At 50.5% G+C, this 19,650-nt stretch overlaps 1 protein-coding gene and 1 long non-coding RNA gene across 13 annotated transcripts in view; one reads left to right on the top strand and one right to left on the bottom strand.

The window, feature by feature from the left end:
• ANK1 (ankyrin 1) overlaps positions 1-19,650 on the bottom strand; it is a 218,876-nt gene that overhangs the window by 8,114 nt on the left and 191,112 nt on the right. For 7 of the 12 annotated variants that reach the window (XM_081200899.1, XM_081200902.1, XM_081200906.1 and 4 more), the window contains 5 exons: positions 8,189-8,578; positions 8,021-8,093; positions 6,114-6,363; positions 3,265-3,348; positions 80-247 (listed from right to left, as the gene is read on the bottom strand). In XM_081200899.1, the coding sequence (XP_081057025.1) occupies positions 80-247; positions 3,265-3,348; positions 6,114-6,363; positions 8,021-8,093; positions 8,189-8,578 (965 nt within the window). Of the gene's footprint in view, positions 1-79; positions 248-3,264; positions 3,349-3,657; positions 4,225-6,113; positions 6,364-8,020; positions 8,094-8,181; positions 8,579-19,650 lie in introns of those variants that run through there. The other 5 variants (XM_081200905.1, XM_081200900.1, XM_081200907.1 and 2 more) reach the window with 3 other exon arrangements.
• Positions 8,421-15,654, top strand: LOC308590806. Its single transcript, XR_014009906.1, has 3 exons — positions 8,421-8,524; positions 9,839-10,666; positions 15,203-15,654. It is a non-coding gene; the product is annotated as an uncharacterized lncRNA (long non-coding RNA).

Raw genomic sequence — 19,650 nt, 5'->3', positions numbered from 1 at the left:
GCGAGGGGGGGGGGACAGACGACAGAGAGGAGGACGCAGCTGGAGCCCTGGGGCTGGGAGGCCCGTGGGGCTTGGGTACCTTGCTGCCTGCACTCTCCTGCTGCCAAGGGGCATGGGCCAGGAAGCGGCCAGCCGGGGCTTCCAGCGCATAAGGCTCCTGCAGGGAGCCTTCCATAATCACCTCTTCGTGCTGCCGTGCGTCGCCTGTCCCGTCCGTTTCCAGCCGCCGCACCACCTTCCGGATAATCTGCAAAAATTGAGTGCAGCCCTTTTTGACAGTCTCCTGCTGCCTCAAGTGATGCCCACCAGCCCTCGGAAAGCCTGCCCGCTCTCCCTTCCAGCCCCGGATGCCTGGCGTGCCTTCCTGCGAGGCACCACAGCCCTTGATCTCTTGTTCTGGAGCCTGGACCTGCCCCAAATGGTGGGGCAGGGCCCCATTTGCCCATATGAAACAAACTCCACTACCTCCAAATTTAATTTTATAGCAGTAATACCTATTCATCCCTCACAGACACTTTTGGAATGTTGAAAGACCATGAGGGCATCATGTTTCCCTCTGTGAACTAAGGCAAAGAGACATTATCTTGCAAGAATGTGTACAGCTGCCTTCCTTCCTCAACCTGGTGCTCTAGGACTACAATTCCCACCAGCTCCAGTATTATACGGCTGTGGCTAATGAGAGTTGTAGTCCAAAACATTGGGAGAGCACCAGGTCGAGGAAGGCTGGGCTCTGACAAGGGAGATATATCTGCTCAGCCTCAAATCCTTATCGGGTGATGTTGGACCAGCCTCTCTCTCTCTTCCTCACAAGGTTGTTCTGAGAATACAGAAAGGAGGCTGACTGCATGAACTGCTCTGGTCCATGCATGCATCAATTCCTGCGGGCTGAGGCTGCTGGAAACTGTAGTGCAAAACACCTGGAGGGGGCACCAGGTTGGTGAAGGCTGCCTTACGATGCCCCTATAAGGCAGGCCAGCATATGGTCTCCAGGTGAGAGCCAGCCATTTGCTTAAGATCACCTGCTGAGTTTGGGGGAAAGGAGAGATTTGACATCCTAGGGACATCCTGGCTCATAGCTCAGACCCTGGGGCAGCAGTTCTACGTGCCCTTGCCTGGGAGTCATTCCCACTGAGTGCAGGGAGATTTAATGTTGGAAGGAGGATAACTAGGATGGCAGCATGAGCTGCTACACTCAGATTTCCCCAACCTGGTGCCCACAACCCTGACCACTGGCTGTGCTGGCCGTGGCTGATGACAGTTGGGAGTCCAAAAGGTTTGGATGGCACAGGGTTGAGGAAGGCTGACTTACCGTATTTTTTGCTCTATGGGATGCACTTTCCCCCCTCCAAAAATGAAGGGGAAACGTGTGTGCGTCCTATAGAGCAAATGCAGGCTCCTTGGCTTCAGCGATAGCAACGCGAAGCCTCCGAAGTGCAGAGGGAGAGCTCCCCCCGTGCTCCGGAGGCTTCGTGTTGCTTTCAACTCCCGCTGCACTCCGGGGGCTTCAGGCAGCTATCCGCAAGCCTTCGGAGTGCAGCAGAAGGGGCTCCATTTCTCCTACCGCTTCACTGAAGGGGCGCTGAGCAGAGAGGGAGAGCTGCGCAGCGCCCCTTCAGTGAAGCGGGAGGAGAAATGGAAGGGGCTCCATTTCTCCTGCCACTTCGCTGAAGGGGCACTGAGCAGAGAGGGGGAGAATTATTTTTTTCCTGTTCTCCCCCTGTGCGTGGGGGTCCTGTGCGTCCTATGATCCAGTGCGTCCTATAGAGTGAAAAACAGAGTAGATTGCAAAGTCCTTTGGGCAGAAACGTTTCTTTCTGCCGTTGCAACTCAATAAAGTGCAATGTGCATTGACAGTGCTGTATTAAATAATCATCTTCAACATCATAATCACATTTATGTTGTAACTGCCCTGAGACCTGCGGGTACAGGGCGGTATACAAATTTAGTTAATAATAATAGTAATAACCATTGCTAAGAACTGTGCAATGCGATCTCCCCTCTCTCCAGGTGGCAAAAGAAGACAATTGCCTGGAGGACGGAATGTCAGTCTCAGGAGGCGTATCTTGCATGCCATGCGACACGGGCTGACATTCCTTGCTCTGCACAACCCCACCCAAAGGCGCAGGAGCCCTCCCCTCTTCTGTATCTGGCCACCTCACCACAAGACAAGGGAGCGAGGAATTCAGCAAAAGAGGTCCTACACCCTTTGGGTTTCTCCTTCTCCCTGTTATCGGTAGGTAGCCGTGTTGGTCTGCCGTAGTCAAAACAAAATAGCAATAGGACCTTAGAGACCAACTAAGTTTGTTATTTGTATGAGCTTTCGTGCGCATGCACACTTCTTCAGATACCTTCTCCTTCTCCCCGCTCAGCACTGACCTCTGCCTGCCTCCCAGCACCTGGTGCTGGCCCTGCGCCCGATTTAGACCAACTGGTATTTTTAGGACCTTGCAGAAAGCTACAGGCTCACTCTCCCACCCAGTGCTGTGGCAGGTCATTCACCTCCCTCTTCATTCAGCTCCTGCATGAAATTCCCACAACAAGGTTTGCAGGGAGCAAAGGCCAGCGTGGCTGAAGCCAAGTCAGACTGGCAAGATCAGAACAGTTCCCATCTCATCTCAGTGCTCCGACACACATTCCTTTGGATGACCAGAGCTTCTCTCTCTTACACACATAAGGACCCCTATAATTAGATCTTTTGCAATCATCATCATCAGCTGCTGCTAGTGAAGCAGGTGGAGAATCACGATCAGGAATTGACCCACAGGCTAATTCCATCACCCAACCTTATTTCCACATCCACCCCTATTTACCCTCAAACTTCAGACCAAGAGCTACCTTGAGTCAGAATATGACTCAAGCAAGTCAGTCAAGCTGCATCCTACAGAGCAAACTAAGGTCACCCCCCCGCATGCGCATACTAGAAGCCACCCCCCACAAAAGAAAACCCCAACACAAACTCTCTTGGGCTGGGTAGTCCTGACAGAAATTGCTTCAACTACTGCTAGCGAGACCCCATCAAACAACCAAGCCTACCTGTCAGGGTTCCTGCCAGCACACTCTGGGATAAAGTCCAAGTGTGTCACACTGAGCGCAAGCAGGCAATGTGAGGAGCAAAACTCTGGCCCAAAGGAAAAGAGCCTGGAGGCGCAGGAGCCCAGCAGGATTCTAGCGTGGGGGGGGAGGGCTTCTCGGGGAGCCTGGAGCCGACTGGCCCGGCTGCCGCCTCCTGCTCTGCCCTCCGTCTCCCCCTGGCAGCCCACTCACCTTCTTTGTGACAATGTTGCCCTGCTCATCTGTAAATTGCTCCTCGGTCACTTGTTCCCCTGGAACATCCAGCGCTTCATTCCCCTGGAGGGTTGGGAAAGCAGAAAGGAGAGTGAGCAAGATTGCTAGGAGACCACAAAGTCCTTCACCCTCCCAGAACTGGCACAGAGCAGCGGACGTCCTCTCAAAGCCCCACGGGGGGTTCAAAGAAAGTCAGCTCTTGGGGCAAAGCCAGCGCCCTTCCTCTTGCTCCATGCCCTGCCCTTGTCCCTGGCGCCCTTCCGCCACACTACCAGTGAGTGAAGCCTGGCACAGCGTCCCTGAGTGCCATCCAGGGCGGGTTGGTGGGCACCGGCCCGGCCAGTCTTGGGGAAGCCTCCTCCGGCCAGCTACCTGGACAATGACTCGCCGGCGCACCACCCGTGTGGAGACGGGCTCCTCGTCATCACTCAGCCCCTCGCTCTCGCCCAGCTCCTTGTCCAGCTCCTGGTGGATGTGCTTCAGCATAAAGCGGAAGGAGCCCTGGGCAATGTGCAACAGGTTCTGGCAGCTGACCAGGAAGAAGCCAAGCAGCACCAGGCTGATGAGCAGCTGGGTCAGGAAGCCCCACATGGTGCTGCCACCTCCCGCCCCACCCCAGCCCAGCCAGCCCAGAGCCTAATGCTGGCCTTCCCTCATGGCATGAGGGCACTGCCCAGGCTACTGGCAGGAGCAGCCTCTGGCTCACGACTGGGAAGCGGGTAGGGGCTGGGCTGGGCAGGAAAGCTGCTGTAATCTTAGCCTCCCCCGACCAGCTGTTTGGAGGCTCTGGCCAACGCTCCCTGCCCCCTCCTTCGGCCACAAAGATGCAGCAGCCGGGGGGGGGGGAGCTTGTCAACGTCACCCAGTACTCTGCCAAAGCCCAGGCAGGGCAAGGAGGTGGCACGAGGCCTGCCCCAGCCTGCAATCCAGCCTGGGGTCTCCTGGTGCCCCTGGGCACAAAGAGCTGAGAAGAACGCTTTGCCTGAGCCACCTAGGAGAGGGCTGTGCACCTATGTCTTGCACAGCAGCCCCCTCCCCCCCCCCCCCGTTCTCTGGTATCCTGGACAGTTCTATTTCTGCCCCCTCCATACCTGGCTCTGGGTGAGAACCAGGCGCTACCCAATTAGGAAGCAATGAAGAGGCCGGCTGGCTGGCCAGGATATAAATAGAGCAGAGAGGCTGAACATGGCTGCTGGGCCAGCCCCCTCCCCCAAGCAAGAGGGGGGGGGGAATGAGCTTCTTCTGCACAGGAGTGCAAATGTCAGCAGAGCAACCTTCTCATTTAGCTGACATACCCCCCCCCCCCGCACACACACCTTTTTTTAGCCAAAGGCATCTCCCCCAAAGCTGCTGGCAAAAGCTAATAACTACCACTACCGTATCAAATAAGAAGCAACAAGTGAAACAAATTGGAAGCCAAACATCCCAGCAGAGTGTCGGCAGGCAACTCAAGTGATGCTGAAGCCCCTGAAATAGTTCTCTCTGGATCCCAGCAGCTGAATCCTGGCAGAAGATTTCTGCAGCCTTGGTCCCCCCACCCACCCACCTACCCAGCCAAGGGCCTGCAATGATATGCGTCTGCTTCACTGGGTAAGAAATACTGAGCTAAAGCACGAAGAGCATGTTGGATGCATGAACTGAGCTACTTTGCAGGACCCAGGAGAGGAGGCCTGGTTTTTGGCTTCCCTGCTACAACTAGAGACTGCAGTGTTACTCTGCTGCCCCCCCCCCCGAGACAGCATGGTTTTAATGGGTGCAGTGAAATACTGTACCTGTCAGGGGAATCTCTCACCACTTGACACACCTGATGGGTGCAATCTTATCAACAATGTTTTGTTTCATTTAAAAAATGATTTAGTGATGTGTCAAATTTGATTTTTTAAAAATAACCCCCCACACACTTATTTCTGTCCATCTCAGTGAGTCCTTGGATGTGCAAATCCTCCTCCCTAAAATAATAACAATTATTATTATTATTTATACCCCGCCCTCCCCAGCCAAGGCCGGGCTCAGGGCAGCTGAAACCCTTCCCTTCCCTTCCACGTGTGGAGGGAAGGGAACACAGAGACAAAGGGCTCCACCTCCTGCAGTTCCACGGCAGAACATCTGTTGCACGCAGAAATCCCAGGTTCCACCCCACCATCTCCAGGTAGAGCTGGGAGAGACTCCCTGCTTGCAACCCTCTGGAGAGCTGCTGCCCTTCAGAGAAGACGATGCTGAGCTGGAGAATCCACACATAGTCTGGCTCTGCAGAAGGCAAGTTCCTTATTTCCTGTTCCGTTCCCCACCTTGCTCTAGGTCCCTGCGCTTGGGCTCGTAGGTGGGGATGGGGACTGTGAAAGTCAGCCTTCACCTTCAGGATATCAAGCTTTGGGCGTGTTGTATCTTTACATTTCATGGCTCCAGTGCCACGAGCATTTGAACGATGCGTTCCGTCAGCAAAGATAGGTATTTCAGAACACACTGATGCAATATTCCCTAGAGTGCCTGCATTTCAGCAGTGTATATAGTTTAAATATTCTTGTATAGCCTTGTTTTGTTTGTAAAGCTTTAAAATCTTTTCATATCTGTGCTACAGATATACATGAGGTGAAATTTAATCTCATCCTGTGATGTTTGTTCCACTTGTTGTTCTGAGGGTTCTCCCATCCCCTCCCCCAGCCCATTTTCTATTGTGCAAGTGGAAGTCCTTGCACAGGGCTGGTGAGGGTGGAGCTCCTTTGGTGAATCCCGCCCACGATGCTTATCTAGTGCCTTGACTTTGCTTATTCTTTTCAGGGGTTGCTTTGTCTGGATGGGAATCGCGAGGGAATGTTGCACTCTCCTACCTGTGTTTGTCCAAATATGCTGCTGTCAGCTTCCTCCAGCCACTTAGCCAGGCCCTGCCGCCTCCCAGGCTGGAGCCCCCACTCCCTCTCCTCCGAGGAGTCCATCCGGGTGTGATCCGGCCTCTCCCTCTCCCGGCCCCGCACTCTGTAGGGCACCGACTGCCGCAGCGCCGGGGGGCTCAAGGACACCCCCTTGGGCAGGTCCGACAGACTGGAGATGAAGGTGCTCTCCACAGCCCAGTTGCCCAGCCTAGGGAGCAAGGAGAGAAGCACAGACTCACCAGCTCTGCTCACGTGGAAATGCAGGCAAGCCAAGGGAGGCGGAGCACAGGGCTGCCTCATACGGAGTCAAGACAGCTTCATGGGATCATCCCTAAACTGTACTGTGAACCCCACATTTTGTACTATCCACCCAAACTGAGTAATTGATACACCCAACCAGGGTCCGTAGTTAACACCTAAAAATCAAACACTGTGTCATTCACTCCAAACAAACCCTGCGCTTTGATTGGTCCAGATGGCGCAGTACTGTCTACGCAGACAGCGATGCCCAGCACCACAGGCCACATTTAACTGCAGAATGGACCCCATTCCTGAGCCTGCCCCCCAATGCACGCACCCAGTAAAGGACAAATAATCTGCAGAAGAGAGGGGTGACTCCTGTCTCTCATATCCTGGTAACCCCTTGCTTGGAGTGACTGCTGCAATGCTCTCTATGCAGGGGGCCTTTCAAACTAGCCTGGAGATTTCAGCTGGCACCCAATGGGTTCCCGTTAGCAAAGGAGTGACCAGATGGGTTGGCACCCAGAGTAAAGTTCAAAAATCCAGTGGTGCCCATGGATCTAACAGCCTCTGGTCTCCTCTGACTGGCAGCAGATCTCCAGGCCTTTCCTGTGTTAGGCGAGGTGTGTTTTGAGGGGAGATACAGGTAATTGAACCTAGCGTCACCTACATGCAAGGCATGCAACACTGAGCTAGAGACAAGAAAATAATAAAAAACAATACATTTATTATTTGTATCCAGCCCATGTGACAGGGTTGCCCCAGCCACTCTGAACAGCTTCCAACACATAAAAAAGCATAATTAAACATCAATCATTAAAAATACAGCCAATACAGGGCTGCTTTCAGATGTCGTCTAAAAGTCAAATACCGGTAGTTGTTTATCTCCATGACATCTGAAGGGAGGCTGTTCTACAGGGCAGGCGCCACTACCGAGAAGGCCCTCTGTCTGGTCCCCTGTAACCTCATTTCTCGCAATGAGAGAACTGCCAGAAGGCCCTCAGGGCTGGACCTCAGTGTGTCCGGCCTGAGTGAAGGGGGTGGAGATGCTCCTTCAGGTATACAGGGCCAAGGCTGTTTAGGGCTTTAAAGGTCAGCACCAACAGTTTGAACTGTGCTGAGAAACATACTGGGAGCCAGTATAGCTCCTTTAGGACCACTGTTATATGGTCCCGATGGCAACTCCCAGTCACCAGTTTAGCTGCCACATTCTGGATTAGTTGTAGCTTCTGAGTCACCTTCAAAGGTAGCCCCATGTAGAGTGCATTGCAGTAGTCTAAGTGGGAGATAACCAGAGAATGAACCACTCTGGTGACAGTCTGTGGGCATGTAGGATCTCAGCCTGCATACCAGATGGAGCTGGCAGACAGCTGCCCTGGACACAGAATTGACCTGCACCTCCATGGACAGCTATGAGTCCAAAATGACTGTCAGAATGCGCACTTGATCCTTCAGGGGCAGTTACCCCATTTAGGACCAGGGAGTCCCCCACACCAGCCTGCCCCCTGTCCCCCAGAAACGTTCAACCTCCGTCTGTTGGCTGCCATCCACCCTGCTGCTGCCTCCAGAGACTCACACGGGACATTCCCCATGGCTGGCATCCCTGCAAGCGGGGAGTGCATTACCTCTCTTTGCCCTTGTCGATGACCCGACTGACAGTAGGCGACTCGGTGATGCGGGCCTGCACCCTCTGCTGGCCTGAAACGAGAGAGACTTTACTGTGGGAACCCGGCTTCCCGCCCAGAGGCCCCCCTGGCGCTCGCCGCCTGGCCTCCTCCCCTCTGACCTCTGACCTTCCTCCTGCTCTAGCATGTCCATCAGGCCATTCATGGCGTCTGAGTCCACTGTGTCGTCCTCCACCAGGTCCATGGAGCCCAGCGGGTCGGGGCCATGCGCGTCCTCCAGGAGCTGCCCCGGGAACCGGCCTTCGCTTGTGGCGTCCGAGTCCTCGGCCTTGCTGCACTCCAGCGAGGAGTCTTCGGCAGTCACCAGCGAGGGCGTCAGCCCCGAGGACCACACCTGCATGTCGGACATCTCCATGAGGGCGTCCTGCTCGCTGGCAGCCATGGGGACGGCATCCATGACGGCCACCTCGCTCCAGTACTGGTCAGCGCGCAGCGGGGAAGGCAGTGAGTAATGCAGGGAGGCGGGGGAGAGCAGCTCGTCCTGCAGCGAAGCATAACCTGCATGGGCAGACAGAGGGCGACAGGCTAAGGTGCTGCAGGGCGCAGGGCAGGACACGCAACCTCTAGCCGTTGGGGCACGCAGGGGGGTGCACACTTTGTGCGCCAAAAGGTCTACATCCCAACGCGCATCGGTCCAAGAGAACGCAGCCATTGGGGCGGTGAGCAAAGCCAGCTAAACCATTGGGGGTGGGCAGGTGGAGAGAGCGCCCCCAAAGATGGGCTGCCACCCAAATGGCAGATTTCAAATGGAAATGGGAAGCGAAGGCCCCGTGCCTTTACCGATGCCAGGGCAGCTAACCTGTAGCCTCCCAGATGTTGCTGAGCTACAGCTCCCATCGTCCTGGACTTCTGGCCATGATGTTGGCTGGGACTGATGGGAGTTGGAGTCCAGCTTTGCTGGGCAGGCCAAAGGTTCCCTGCCCTGCCCTGCACCGTGCCGTGTTTCTGGTGGGCCCTGGAGCCCTTGCCCTCAGCTGGCTCCTGGTGTGTCCCCCTAGCACTGGTTTCCCAGAGAATAATGTAGGGTCCCTTGTCAGGCGTAAAGGAGAGCAGAAATGGGGCAGTGGGGAGTGTTAAAAAGAAAACCTGATCAGGAAACAAAGGTCACCAAGCCAAGCACTACCGTACATAAGGCTCAAGTAGCACTGATGCCTTGCTCTCTCCTTCGCTCAGTTTTTGCAAATGACTGATTAGTCATCAGTATCAAACATGAAGATCAGGAGAGGGACTTGTAACTCAAACCAGCCTTTTTGTGCAATTGCATTATAAATTCTATTTCAGCAGAAGTTAGAAACAAAACACCTTGTAATGATAATATAATAATAATTTATTACTTAAACCCTGCCCATCTGGCCAGGCCTCCCCAGCCACCCTGGGCGACTTCCAATGGGATATTAAAAACACAATAAAACATCAAACCTTGATGCCTTATGTACGAAAACTCCCTTCAAGTCTTTAATAGTAACATAAAGAGTCCAGAATGCAGCACCTCAACGTGCCCTCCTATTTTATATATATCAAACATATTGATTGCCTTTATATATGAGAGGCAACAATGAAATAGAAAACAATCTTTCGTTCATTTTTTGAACTGCTTTCACTTTCTGTCACTCTCCAAAGCATAGTTTTTTGACTTGAAATGTGCTGGTCTACTAAAAAATTTCATTTTAATATTAAAGACTTAGGGATTATCTATATGTTTTGTTTCACTGAAAGCTGTTTTCTTTCATTTGGTTTTTGATTCTCTCCTGTTCACAGAAAGTGAAGGGAGGCCCTCACTCCTTTCCAAGAACCCACAGCTTCAAAGAACTGGCCTCGCCCTATAAGGCAGATGAAATCAGGGCCGGCCCTACTATTAAGCCAAGTGAGGGAGCGGTGCCAAGATCCTGGAGAATGGAACGTGTGAGAGAGTCCCATGGTGTGCCATCAGCTGCAGTGTGTGGGTGGAAATCAGTAAAACGTCCTGGAAAATCCAGACCTATGGCAGACCATGCCGGCAGTGCCATTTTTGCCAAAAAAAGAGAGAAAAGCTAAAACCTTTTCACTGTTTGAAATATGGCAGCCCTAGCCCTATGCTAACTCCCTCCCCTCAAATGCAGAGAAAGCTGCTGTCCAAACCCCAGTGTTGTGGCAAGATTCAGCGGTCAGTTTAATAAGCTTGGCTACATGGAATGAGAGAGAGCACCATCTTGGCCTTGGGTATGAAGAGACAGCTGAAGACTGACAATTGCCCTTTGGGGGAGTTGGAGGTGATTTGAAAGAGGAGAACACATTTATCCCACTCCTGCATCTGGAAACTGAGGCTTCTATCCAGTGACCTCTGTCCACCAGCACAAGGTCTCTTGCACAAGCGGAAGAGTCAGTTTTAATATTGCACAACACAGGAACTCAAGACAACAGTTGCACTAGCAGAAGCCTGCTGTGACACAAATTGCACAATCTGCTGTGCAACTAAGGCCACATTCATACCATACACTGAAAGCTTGTTTTCTCCCGCTCTGGAGGGTAGGACTCAAACCTATGGCTTCAAGTTAGAAGAAAGGAGATCCCAACTAAACTCCAGGAGGAACTTCCTAGAATCATAGAGTTGGAAGAGACCACAAGGGCCATCGAGTCCAACCCCCTGCCAAGCAGGAACACCATCAGAGCACTCCTGACATATGGTTGTCAAGCCTCTGCTTAAAGACCTCCAAAGAAGGAGACTCCACCACACTCCTTGGCAGCAAATTCCACTGTCGAACAGCTCTTACTGTCAGGAAGTTCTTCCTAATGTTTAGGTGGAATCTTCTTTCTTGTAGTTTGGATCCATTGCTCCGTGTTCGCTTCTCTGGAGCAGCAGAAAACAACCTTTCTCTCTCCTCTATGTGACATCCTTTTATATATTTGAACATGGCTATCATATCACCCCTTAACCTCCTCTTCTCCAGGCTAAACATGCCCAGCTCCCTTAGCCGTTCCTCATAAGGCATCGTTTCCAGGCCTTTGACCATTTTGGTTGCCCTCCTCTGGACACGTTCCAGTTTGTCAGTGTCCTTCTTGAATTGTGGTGCCCAGAACTGGACACAGTACTCCAGGTGTGGTCTGACCAGAGCAGAATACAGTGGCACTATTACTTCCCTTGATCTAGATGCTATACTCCTATTGATGCAGCCCAGAATTGCATTGGCTTTTTTAGCTGCCGCGTCACACTGTTGGCTCATGTCAAGTTTGTGGTCAACCAAGACTCCTAGATCCTTTTCACATGTACTGCTCTCAAGCCAGGTGTCACCCATCTTGTATTTGTGCCTCTCATTTTTTTTGCCCAAGTGCAATACTTTACATTTCTCCCTGTTAAAATTCATCTTGTTTGTTTTGGCCCAGTTCTCTAATCTGTCAAGGTCGTTTTGAAGTGTGATCCTGTCCTCTGGGGTGTTAGCCACCCCTCCCAGTTTGGTGTCATCTGCAAATTTGATCAGGATGCCCTTGAGTCCATCATCCAAGTCGTTGATAAAGATGTTAAATAAGACCGGGCCCAAGACAGAACCCTGTGGCACCCCACTAGTCACTCTTCTCCAGGATGAAGAGGAACCATTGATGAGCACCCTTTGGGTTCGGTCAGTCAGCCAGTTACAAATCCACTGAGTGGTAGCAGAGTCAAGACCGCATTTTACCAGCTTCTTTACAAGAATATCATGGGGCACCTTGTCAAATGCCTTACTGAAATCAAGGTAGGCTATATCCACTGAGTTCCCTTCATCTACCAGGCTTGTAATTCTGTCAAAAAATGAGATCAGGTTAGTCTGACATGACTTATTTTTCAGAAATCCATGCTGACTATTGGTGATCACAGCATTCCTTTCTAGGTGCTCACAGACTGTTTGCTTAATGATCTGCTCCAGAATCTTCCCTGCTATTGATGTCAGACTGACTGGGCGGTAATTATTTGGGTCCTCTCTTTTCCCCTTTTTGAAAATAGGGACAACATTTGCCCTCCTCCAGTCTGCCGGGACTTCGCTTGTTCTCCAGGATTTCTCGAAGATGACTGCCAGTGGTTCTGAGATCACATCTGCCAGTTCTTTTAATACTCTTGGATGCAGTTCATCTGGCCCTGGAGACTTGAATACATCTAAACTAGCCAAATATTCTTGTACTGTCTCCTTAGTTATTCTGGGCTGTGTTTCCTTTGCTGAATCATTTGCTCCAAATTCTTCAGGTCGGGCATTGTTTTCTTTATCGGAGAAGACTGAGGCAAAGAAGGCATTGAGGAGTTCAGCCCTTTCTGTGTCCCCTGTTTGCATTTCACCATCTTCTCCTCTGAGTGACCCCACTGTTTCTTTGTTCTTCCTTTTGCTACGAACATACCCATAAAAGCCTTTTTTGTTGCTTTTAACCTCTCTAGCAAGCCTGAGTTCATTCTGTGCTTTAGCTTTTCTGACTTTGTGTCTACACGTGCTGGCTATTTGTTTGAATTCCTCTTTGGTGGTTTCCCCCCTTTTCCATTTTTTGTACACATCCTTTTTTAATCTTAATTCAGTTAAAAGTTCTTTAGATAGCCACCCTGGCTTCTTTAGGCACCTTCCATGTTTCCGTCTCATTGGTATTGCCTGACGTTGTGCTTTTACTATCTCCCTCTTAACAAACTCCCAGCCATCATGAACTCCCTTTCCTTTTAGTATTGCTGTCCATGGGATCTCACCCAGCACTTCCCTAAGTTTTATGAAGTCGGCTTTCTTAAAGTCAAGAAATTGAGTCCTAGTATGCTTGGCTGCTCCTTTCCGCTGTATAGTAAACTTCAGAAGAGCATGATCACTCGCGCCTAATGATCCTTCCACTTCTACCCCACTAACCAGGTCATCAACATTGGTTAGGACCAGATCTAAAATGGCTGTTCCTCTTGTTGCTTCTCCCACTTTCTGGACAATGAAGTTGTCTGCAAGGCCAGTGAGGAATCTGTTTGACCTTATGCTCTTGGCTGAGTTTGACGCCCAACAAATATCCGGGTAATTGAAGTCCCCCATTACTACTATCTCCCTTCCTTTTGCATGCTTGGCCATCTGTTCCAGGAGGGCATCATCTATGTCCTCCGTTTGGCTTGGGGGTCTATAGTAAACTCCCACAATGAGGTCTCTGTTATTCTTCTCTCCCTTTATTTTGACCCAAATGCTCTCACATTGGCTTTGAGGTTCTAAATCTTGGATCTCTTCACAGGTATACACATCCCTGACATATAACGCCACTCCTCCTCCTTTCTTGTCTGGTCTGTTTCTCTGAAATAAATTGTATCCCCCCATTATTACATTCCAATCGTGGGACTTATCCCACCAGGTTTCAGTGATGCCTATTATGTCATATTTAGTTTGCTGTACCAAGAGCTCAAGCTCATCTTGTTTATTTCCCATGCTTTGCGCATTAGTGTACAGACATTGAAGTCCATTAATCATTCCCCCGTGTCTCTTATTTAAGGATTTTTTCCTCCCACCACTAGGTCCGCGTGCTGTTTGCTCCATTTGGTCTATGACATTTGGATGATCATCTTCATTAATTGATAGACTCCTACCTTCAGGAGCACTGTCTCCCTCCCCCACATTAGTCAGTTTAAAGCCCTCCTGATGAGGTTTCTGAGATTTTTGGCAAAAACATTCCTCCCAACCGTTGTGAGGTGCAGCCCATCACTTGCCAGAAGTCCATCTTCAAGAAACTGCAGTCCGTGATCTAAGAATCCAAACCGTTCCTGTTTACACCATTTTCGAAGCCAGCTGTTCACTTCCACTATTTTCCCCTCTCTCCCTGGGCCACGTCGTTCAACTGGGAGGACAGACGAGATGACAATTTGTGCATTTAGTTGCTTCAATTTCCTGCCGAGAGCCTCGTAGTCTCTTTTGATCTTCTGGAGGCTATTGCTTGCAGTGTCATTGGTTCCCACATGAACCAAGAGGAAGGGGTATTTGTCAGTGGGTTTTATGATTCCTTGCAGTCGTTCAGTTACATCTTGGATCTTAGCCCCGGGGAGACAGCACACTTCCCGAGACATCTTGTCAGGCCCACAGATCACGGCTTCTGTTCCCCTCAGTAGGGAATCCCCTATCACCACTACACGCCTCCTCTTGGGTTTGGTCGGGGTTCTTCCGTGAGCTGTCCGTTCCAAGGTCGCCTGCACATTCCCTGAGGACTGACTTTGCTGCTCATCTTCATATACCTGATCGACTGTAATGAGGGAGAGATCCTCAAATGGAGTCTGCTCTTCGTCTTCCATGCTAGGGGAGAGGACCTCAAAGCGATTGTGTATTTCTAAACAATCAGAGTGAACCCTGGGCCTCCTACTTCTTTGAGTCACGTTTCTCCATATATCTGGCTCCTGTGTTGATGAACTAGCCTCCTTCTCAGGGGAGTCCCCTGTCTCCTCCTTGGTGGGGACGGTGTGCTCTGTTGCTTCCAAGAAGAGCTCCAGCTCTCTAATTCTTTGGAGCGTAGCTACACGTTCCTCCAGTTGCTGGACTTTGTCTTTTAAAAGGGCAATCAACATGCAATTGCTGCAGGTGAAGCTGCCTGCAACCTTTGGCAAGATGGCAAACATTGCGCAGGAATCACAGGCGACTGCAGCTGTTCCCTCCCCTTCCATCTTGAGATCGTGTTGTTGGGGGTGGCTACAGAGGTCCTCCATCATAAAAAGCTTGAAGACAGGACAAATAACTTCGCCCACAAAAAAAAAAACCTAGGTCTCCCCCAACAAACGTTTGAGACTAGCTCCCCTAAATCTAAAAGATGGATATAACTGCGCGCGCCGCTGCCCTACAAACTCTGATAAGCTCCTCCCACAGCTAATCCCCTGCCTCAACAGAAACCCTGCCCCCTTTGACCTTTACACAGGGAAAAGAGCTAATCAGCCACAAGAAACACACACACACAAGAAAACCCTTTTTGCTCCTTCTTCAACTGCTGCCCTACAAACTCTGAGAAGCTCCTCCCACAGCTAATCCCCTGCCTCAACAGAAACCCTGCCCCCTCTGACCTTTACACAGGGAAAAGAGCTAATCAGCCACAAGAAACACACACACACAAGAAAACCCTTTTTGCTCCTTCTTCAACTGCTGCCCTACAAACTCTCCTTCCTGACAGTAAGAGCTCTCTTCCTGACAGTAAGAGCTGTTCAACTGTGGAACGGTCTCCCTCGCAAGGTTGCGGGCTCTCCTTCCTTGGAGGTTTACAAGCAGAGGCTGGATGGCCATCTGACATGCATGCTTTAGCTGAGATCCCTGCATTGCAGGGGGTTGGACTAGATGACCCCCAGGGTCCCTTCCACCTCTACGATTCCATGATTCTATGAAAGCACTATGATACCAACCACATTAAACAGCCATGGCTTCCTTCAAATAATTCTGGGAGCTGTAGTTTGCTAAAGGAGCCAAGAGTTATTAGCAGGGTCATCTTCCCCTCTCAGTGCTACAGTTCTCAGCCTGGCTTAACAGTCAAGCCCTGTGGAACAAATATGCCACTAACTGACTTAGCTCCACATGAGTGTTTGGGTATTGTTTAAATACCTGTTTGATCAGAGGCAGCAGCCAGACAAAATAAAATGTGTGTAAATGCTGTGGGAAGCAGAGTCTCTTTCAAACCTCACTTTCATTTCTCTTCAAAATGACTGTCATTTAAGCCAGAGAGGGAACCAGGTTTTTGAGACTGGGGCTCAAAGGTAGAGAAAATATGCCTCTGACCATATGCAAAAGGAACTTCTCTCAACACCGAGTAGCTGCAACCAGTCTTGTACTTCAGGGATTCGGGAGAACGGCTGTAAAGAATCTAAGCAACTCAAAAGCATTCCCTGAAGATCTTAGGTACTATAATTATACTCTTACCCCTTTGCTGTTGGTTCAAAGCAGCTTCACCTGCAATGCCTCTCTCTCTCTGGGAATTTGGTGTGGAGGAGAGCAACTCTCCCACATGTTCCCAAGAAGGCTCAAGGCTCAGCCAAAGGGCAGAGCCTTGCTCCAACCCACACTTGGCACTCGGAAAGAAGGAGGACTTGGCGGGACGAGGGCTGCTAAGCCAGGTTGCCTATGGCTCTGAACGTAAGTGCACAGACAGGAGAGGCTTCCGGGATCAGGTCCCCAAGTGCAAAATTACCAGCTCCGAAAACAGGGTGCTTTGGCTCACATGTTCCACTGTAGCCCAAAGCCAACGAAGAGTTTTGGGGCATTTTAAAGACTCCCCCCTTAATTAAGGTGTGCTGAAGTAGCTGCAGAACACCACATGGGCTCTTCTAGGCTTCCGTGGACTAGAGCCCTCTTTGCCACAGTACTTTTGGTGCTGTTCTTTTGGGGTCCTGCTGTCACTCAGCGCTGCAAAAGGTGGCAGAGGGGGAGGCAACTGGATCTGTGGGGCACAGCTCCTATGGGGCATGCGACAGGGAAATTCCCAGTAAGTTGTGCCCCATGTGCCTTAAATATGTGTGCCTGGAGGTGGGTGTCATGGATGGCTCCGTCTTAAACTCGGGGTCATGGTTTGAGCTCTACGTTGGGCAAAAGATCCCTGCATTGCAGGGGGTAAGACTAGATGGCCCTTGTGATCCCTTCCAACTCTACAATCTGATGATTTCAATTTTCCTGTTCAGGCATCAAAAGGAATCACACTGTCCAGCATTCATAAGAAATCTATATTTTGATCTGGCAGCATCCAAACTTTGGAACTCCCTGCCTATTGACATCAGGCAGACACTTTTGCCATATTATTTTCAGCGCCTGCTAAAAACCTTTCTGCTTCTGCAACCCTGTCCAGACCTGTAGAAGCTGCATTTTTAGCTACTGTTGATTTTAATCATATTTTGAATAATTTCTAATGATACCTGTTTTAAACCGTTTCTATTTAAAATTGAATTGCTTTTTTTAAAAACTGCTTTAAGTCCCCCCCCCCCTTAAAACCCAGTGGTACATCCATTTTATGGAGTAAATAAATACAACGTGCTGGCCTTCTGCTGGCTCATTTGCACCCAGCGGGCACTGACACGCTCCCTTCTCCAGCTCAAAGCATTTAAAGGGTTGAAGGGAAGAAAGAGCTCTTGGGCCAGGAAGACACAAGATTTACCCACTCTGGAAGAATGGCAGATGAAGATGATGGACTATATGGAATTGGCAGAAATGACTGGCAGAATCCGAGACCAGGGAGAAGAAATGGTGGAAGAAGACTGGAAGAAATTTAAAGATTATCTACAGAAATACTGTAAAATTAATGAATGTTAAAATGATGTTGGACTGAAAATAAGTGGTTTTGGTATTAAGGCTAATAAGAATATGTAAATATAGATAGTTAATTGGATGAAAATATATAGTTATAATAGGTTAAGATTATAGAGTAAAGATAAATGAAAGAGGGTAAGGATTTGCTGAAAGGATTTTGTAAACGGGAATACAAAAGGGGAGGTGTGAGGAGGTCAAGGAAATAAGCAAATGAATTTAAAGATATTGAAAAATGGATTATTTCTTTTTAAGATATTTTTCCTTCTTTTTTCTCTTCTTTTTTATTTTTTCAACTACCGGTTTTTAAGGTCTCTTTTTTGATAATTCTCTTGTTAGCTATTGTTCTTTTTTCTTTTTTCTTTTTTGTATGTGTCATAGTTGGTTTAATTACTTTTAATTGTTAAAAAAAAACTTATGTTTTGTATGTTTTGTGTAAAATCTTAATAAATATTTTATATAAAAAAAGAAAGAGCTCTTGGGCCACCTCAGAAGTACATGGGCAGCTTGGTCTGTGAAAAGGACCCCATCTCCTAGGGGCCAAACCCTTTTGGGCCCCCCAATGTTTTTTGGGAGGGGTTTCCCCTATGTTCAAAAGGGGCAGAGGAGGCTACAGACGGTGAGGCTTCAGTGGCCAACTCCTCGTCCTGCAGTGGAGGGGAAGGAGCGAGGAAGCAGCCCCTGGCCGGTGGCCATTGAAGGTGCTGCCGCACTTGGCTCCACCCCGGCTCCTCCGATGTCCTGATGTCACACGTGCGACATCATGCACCACATTATGTTGCCCCCTCTTCTCGAGCTGGTGCCTCTGCAGTTTCATCTTAACCATGCATGAGCCAAAATGGGAATGTTTGCTCCAAAATCACACAGTGCACAAAACCCACGAAGGATGAGGAGAAATTCCATTTCCAAAACAATATGGGAATGGAGACAGAAGCATTCTCTGAAATGGACACCTCTCTTATTTTACCAAGGCTGTTCTCCAACCAAGGAATGTGCAAGAAATGCATATCCTAGTACAATGCACCCAGAGTTTCCACTGGCTCCCCACAGCTGCTCTTGACCTTGGGCAGCCCTTGGGCAGCTGCTGCTCCCAGATGCCCCCACCAGATTTCAGGCAGCCAAGGAATGAACCACCCACCTGCTGCAATTTTGCAAGAGGGACAGAGGCACCCGCACTGGGCATCTGGGCCACAGCAGCTGGCAAGAAGCCTGGGAAAAGTGTGAGACGCACCTCAGTGTATCTCAGCAGGGAAGGAAGGGAGGAGTCAAGGAGAACCAGGGATGCTGGGGAGCATTTGTAGCCGCCCCCCTTCCTTACACCTGGCTACAGGTGGGCATGAGGATTAAAGGGCTTACTCTAAGACTTCATAGGAAAGGTGAGTTTTTGGATTCTGAAGAGCCCTTGTAGCTTTAATCTGCTCATGTTCACTCCTTGCCAGACTGATCTCCCACCCCGTTCTCTTCTTTGCTTCCCCCATTATTGACATTTAGGCTGCAAGTTCCTTGGGGACCAAGACCTATTTATTAGCGAAGCTCTATAAAGCACCATGTCGCTTATTGATAGTGCTGTGTAATTATGGATAAAGAGCAACGGGAAGGGCAATTGCTTCACCCGGTGGCAGGGCAATCAGGGGAGCAAAGGCCTCCGGCAGGTGTGCCGTGTGTGTGAGGGGGACTCTTGCTCCATGCAGCTTTTCCACAGTTGCTGCGGCTGGACTTTGCCTGCTCAGCCGTGCGGGGGTGGGGTGGGGGGTTGGCCTTTGGGAGAGTCAAGCGGCCCAGGGGGGCTTTGGGATCAGCAGGCAGAAGGGAAGCCCTTCCCAGTTCCCCAGGCTCTGCTAGCAGCCGTTGGGCAAGGAAGGGAAGCCAGGAAGGGAGGGCGGGTAGCAGCAAAGGGCAAAGGGGCAACATTCAGCCTGGCATGGCTGCCAGGTCCGGCCAGGCACAGCATGCATTCATCAGCAGGGCAAAAGCTCTCCGACGGACGGCTCAGGTCAAATGAGAGAGAGAAAGAGAGAGAAACAGTGGAGACAGGCAGTGGAGGAGAAAAAGGAGGAAGAGGAGAGAGGTCAGGACCAGGACGGAGGACAACGGTCAGGATAGGCGCCAACTGGCCAGCCAACTCAGGCTGATAGCATGTGGAAGCACGCAGATTGAACTGGGATGGGGAGGGGGGGAGGGAATGAGCGCGCACACCTCTGAACCCCCGTGCGCAGCACTCTTGACCACAGGGTTGGCTGCTGATCTGGCTCCCAGGGCCCACTAAGCCACACCAGCCCACACCCTCTTCCTGATGCACAATGCGACTAACTGATAGCTGGAGCCCAGAGTCCAGGCTTCAAAGCCCAGAACCTCTCTGCACCC

The sequence above is a fragment of the Podarcis bocagei genome (genome assembly GCF_964188305.1).
Source record: "Podarcis bocagei genome assembly, chromosome: 7".
Taxonomy (NCBI): domain Eukaryota; kingdom Metazoa; phylum Chordata; class Lepidosauria; order Squamata; family Lacertidae; genus Podarcis; species Podarcis bocagei.
The sequence above is the reverse complement of the archived record's forward strand: the minus strand, read 5'-3'. Positions and strand labels throughout refer to the sequence as shown.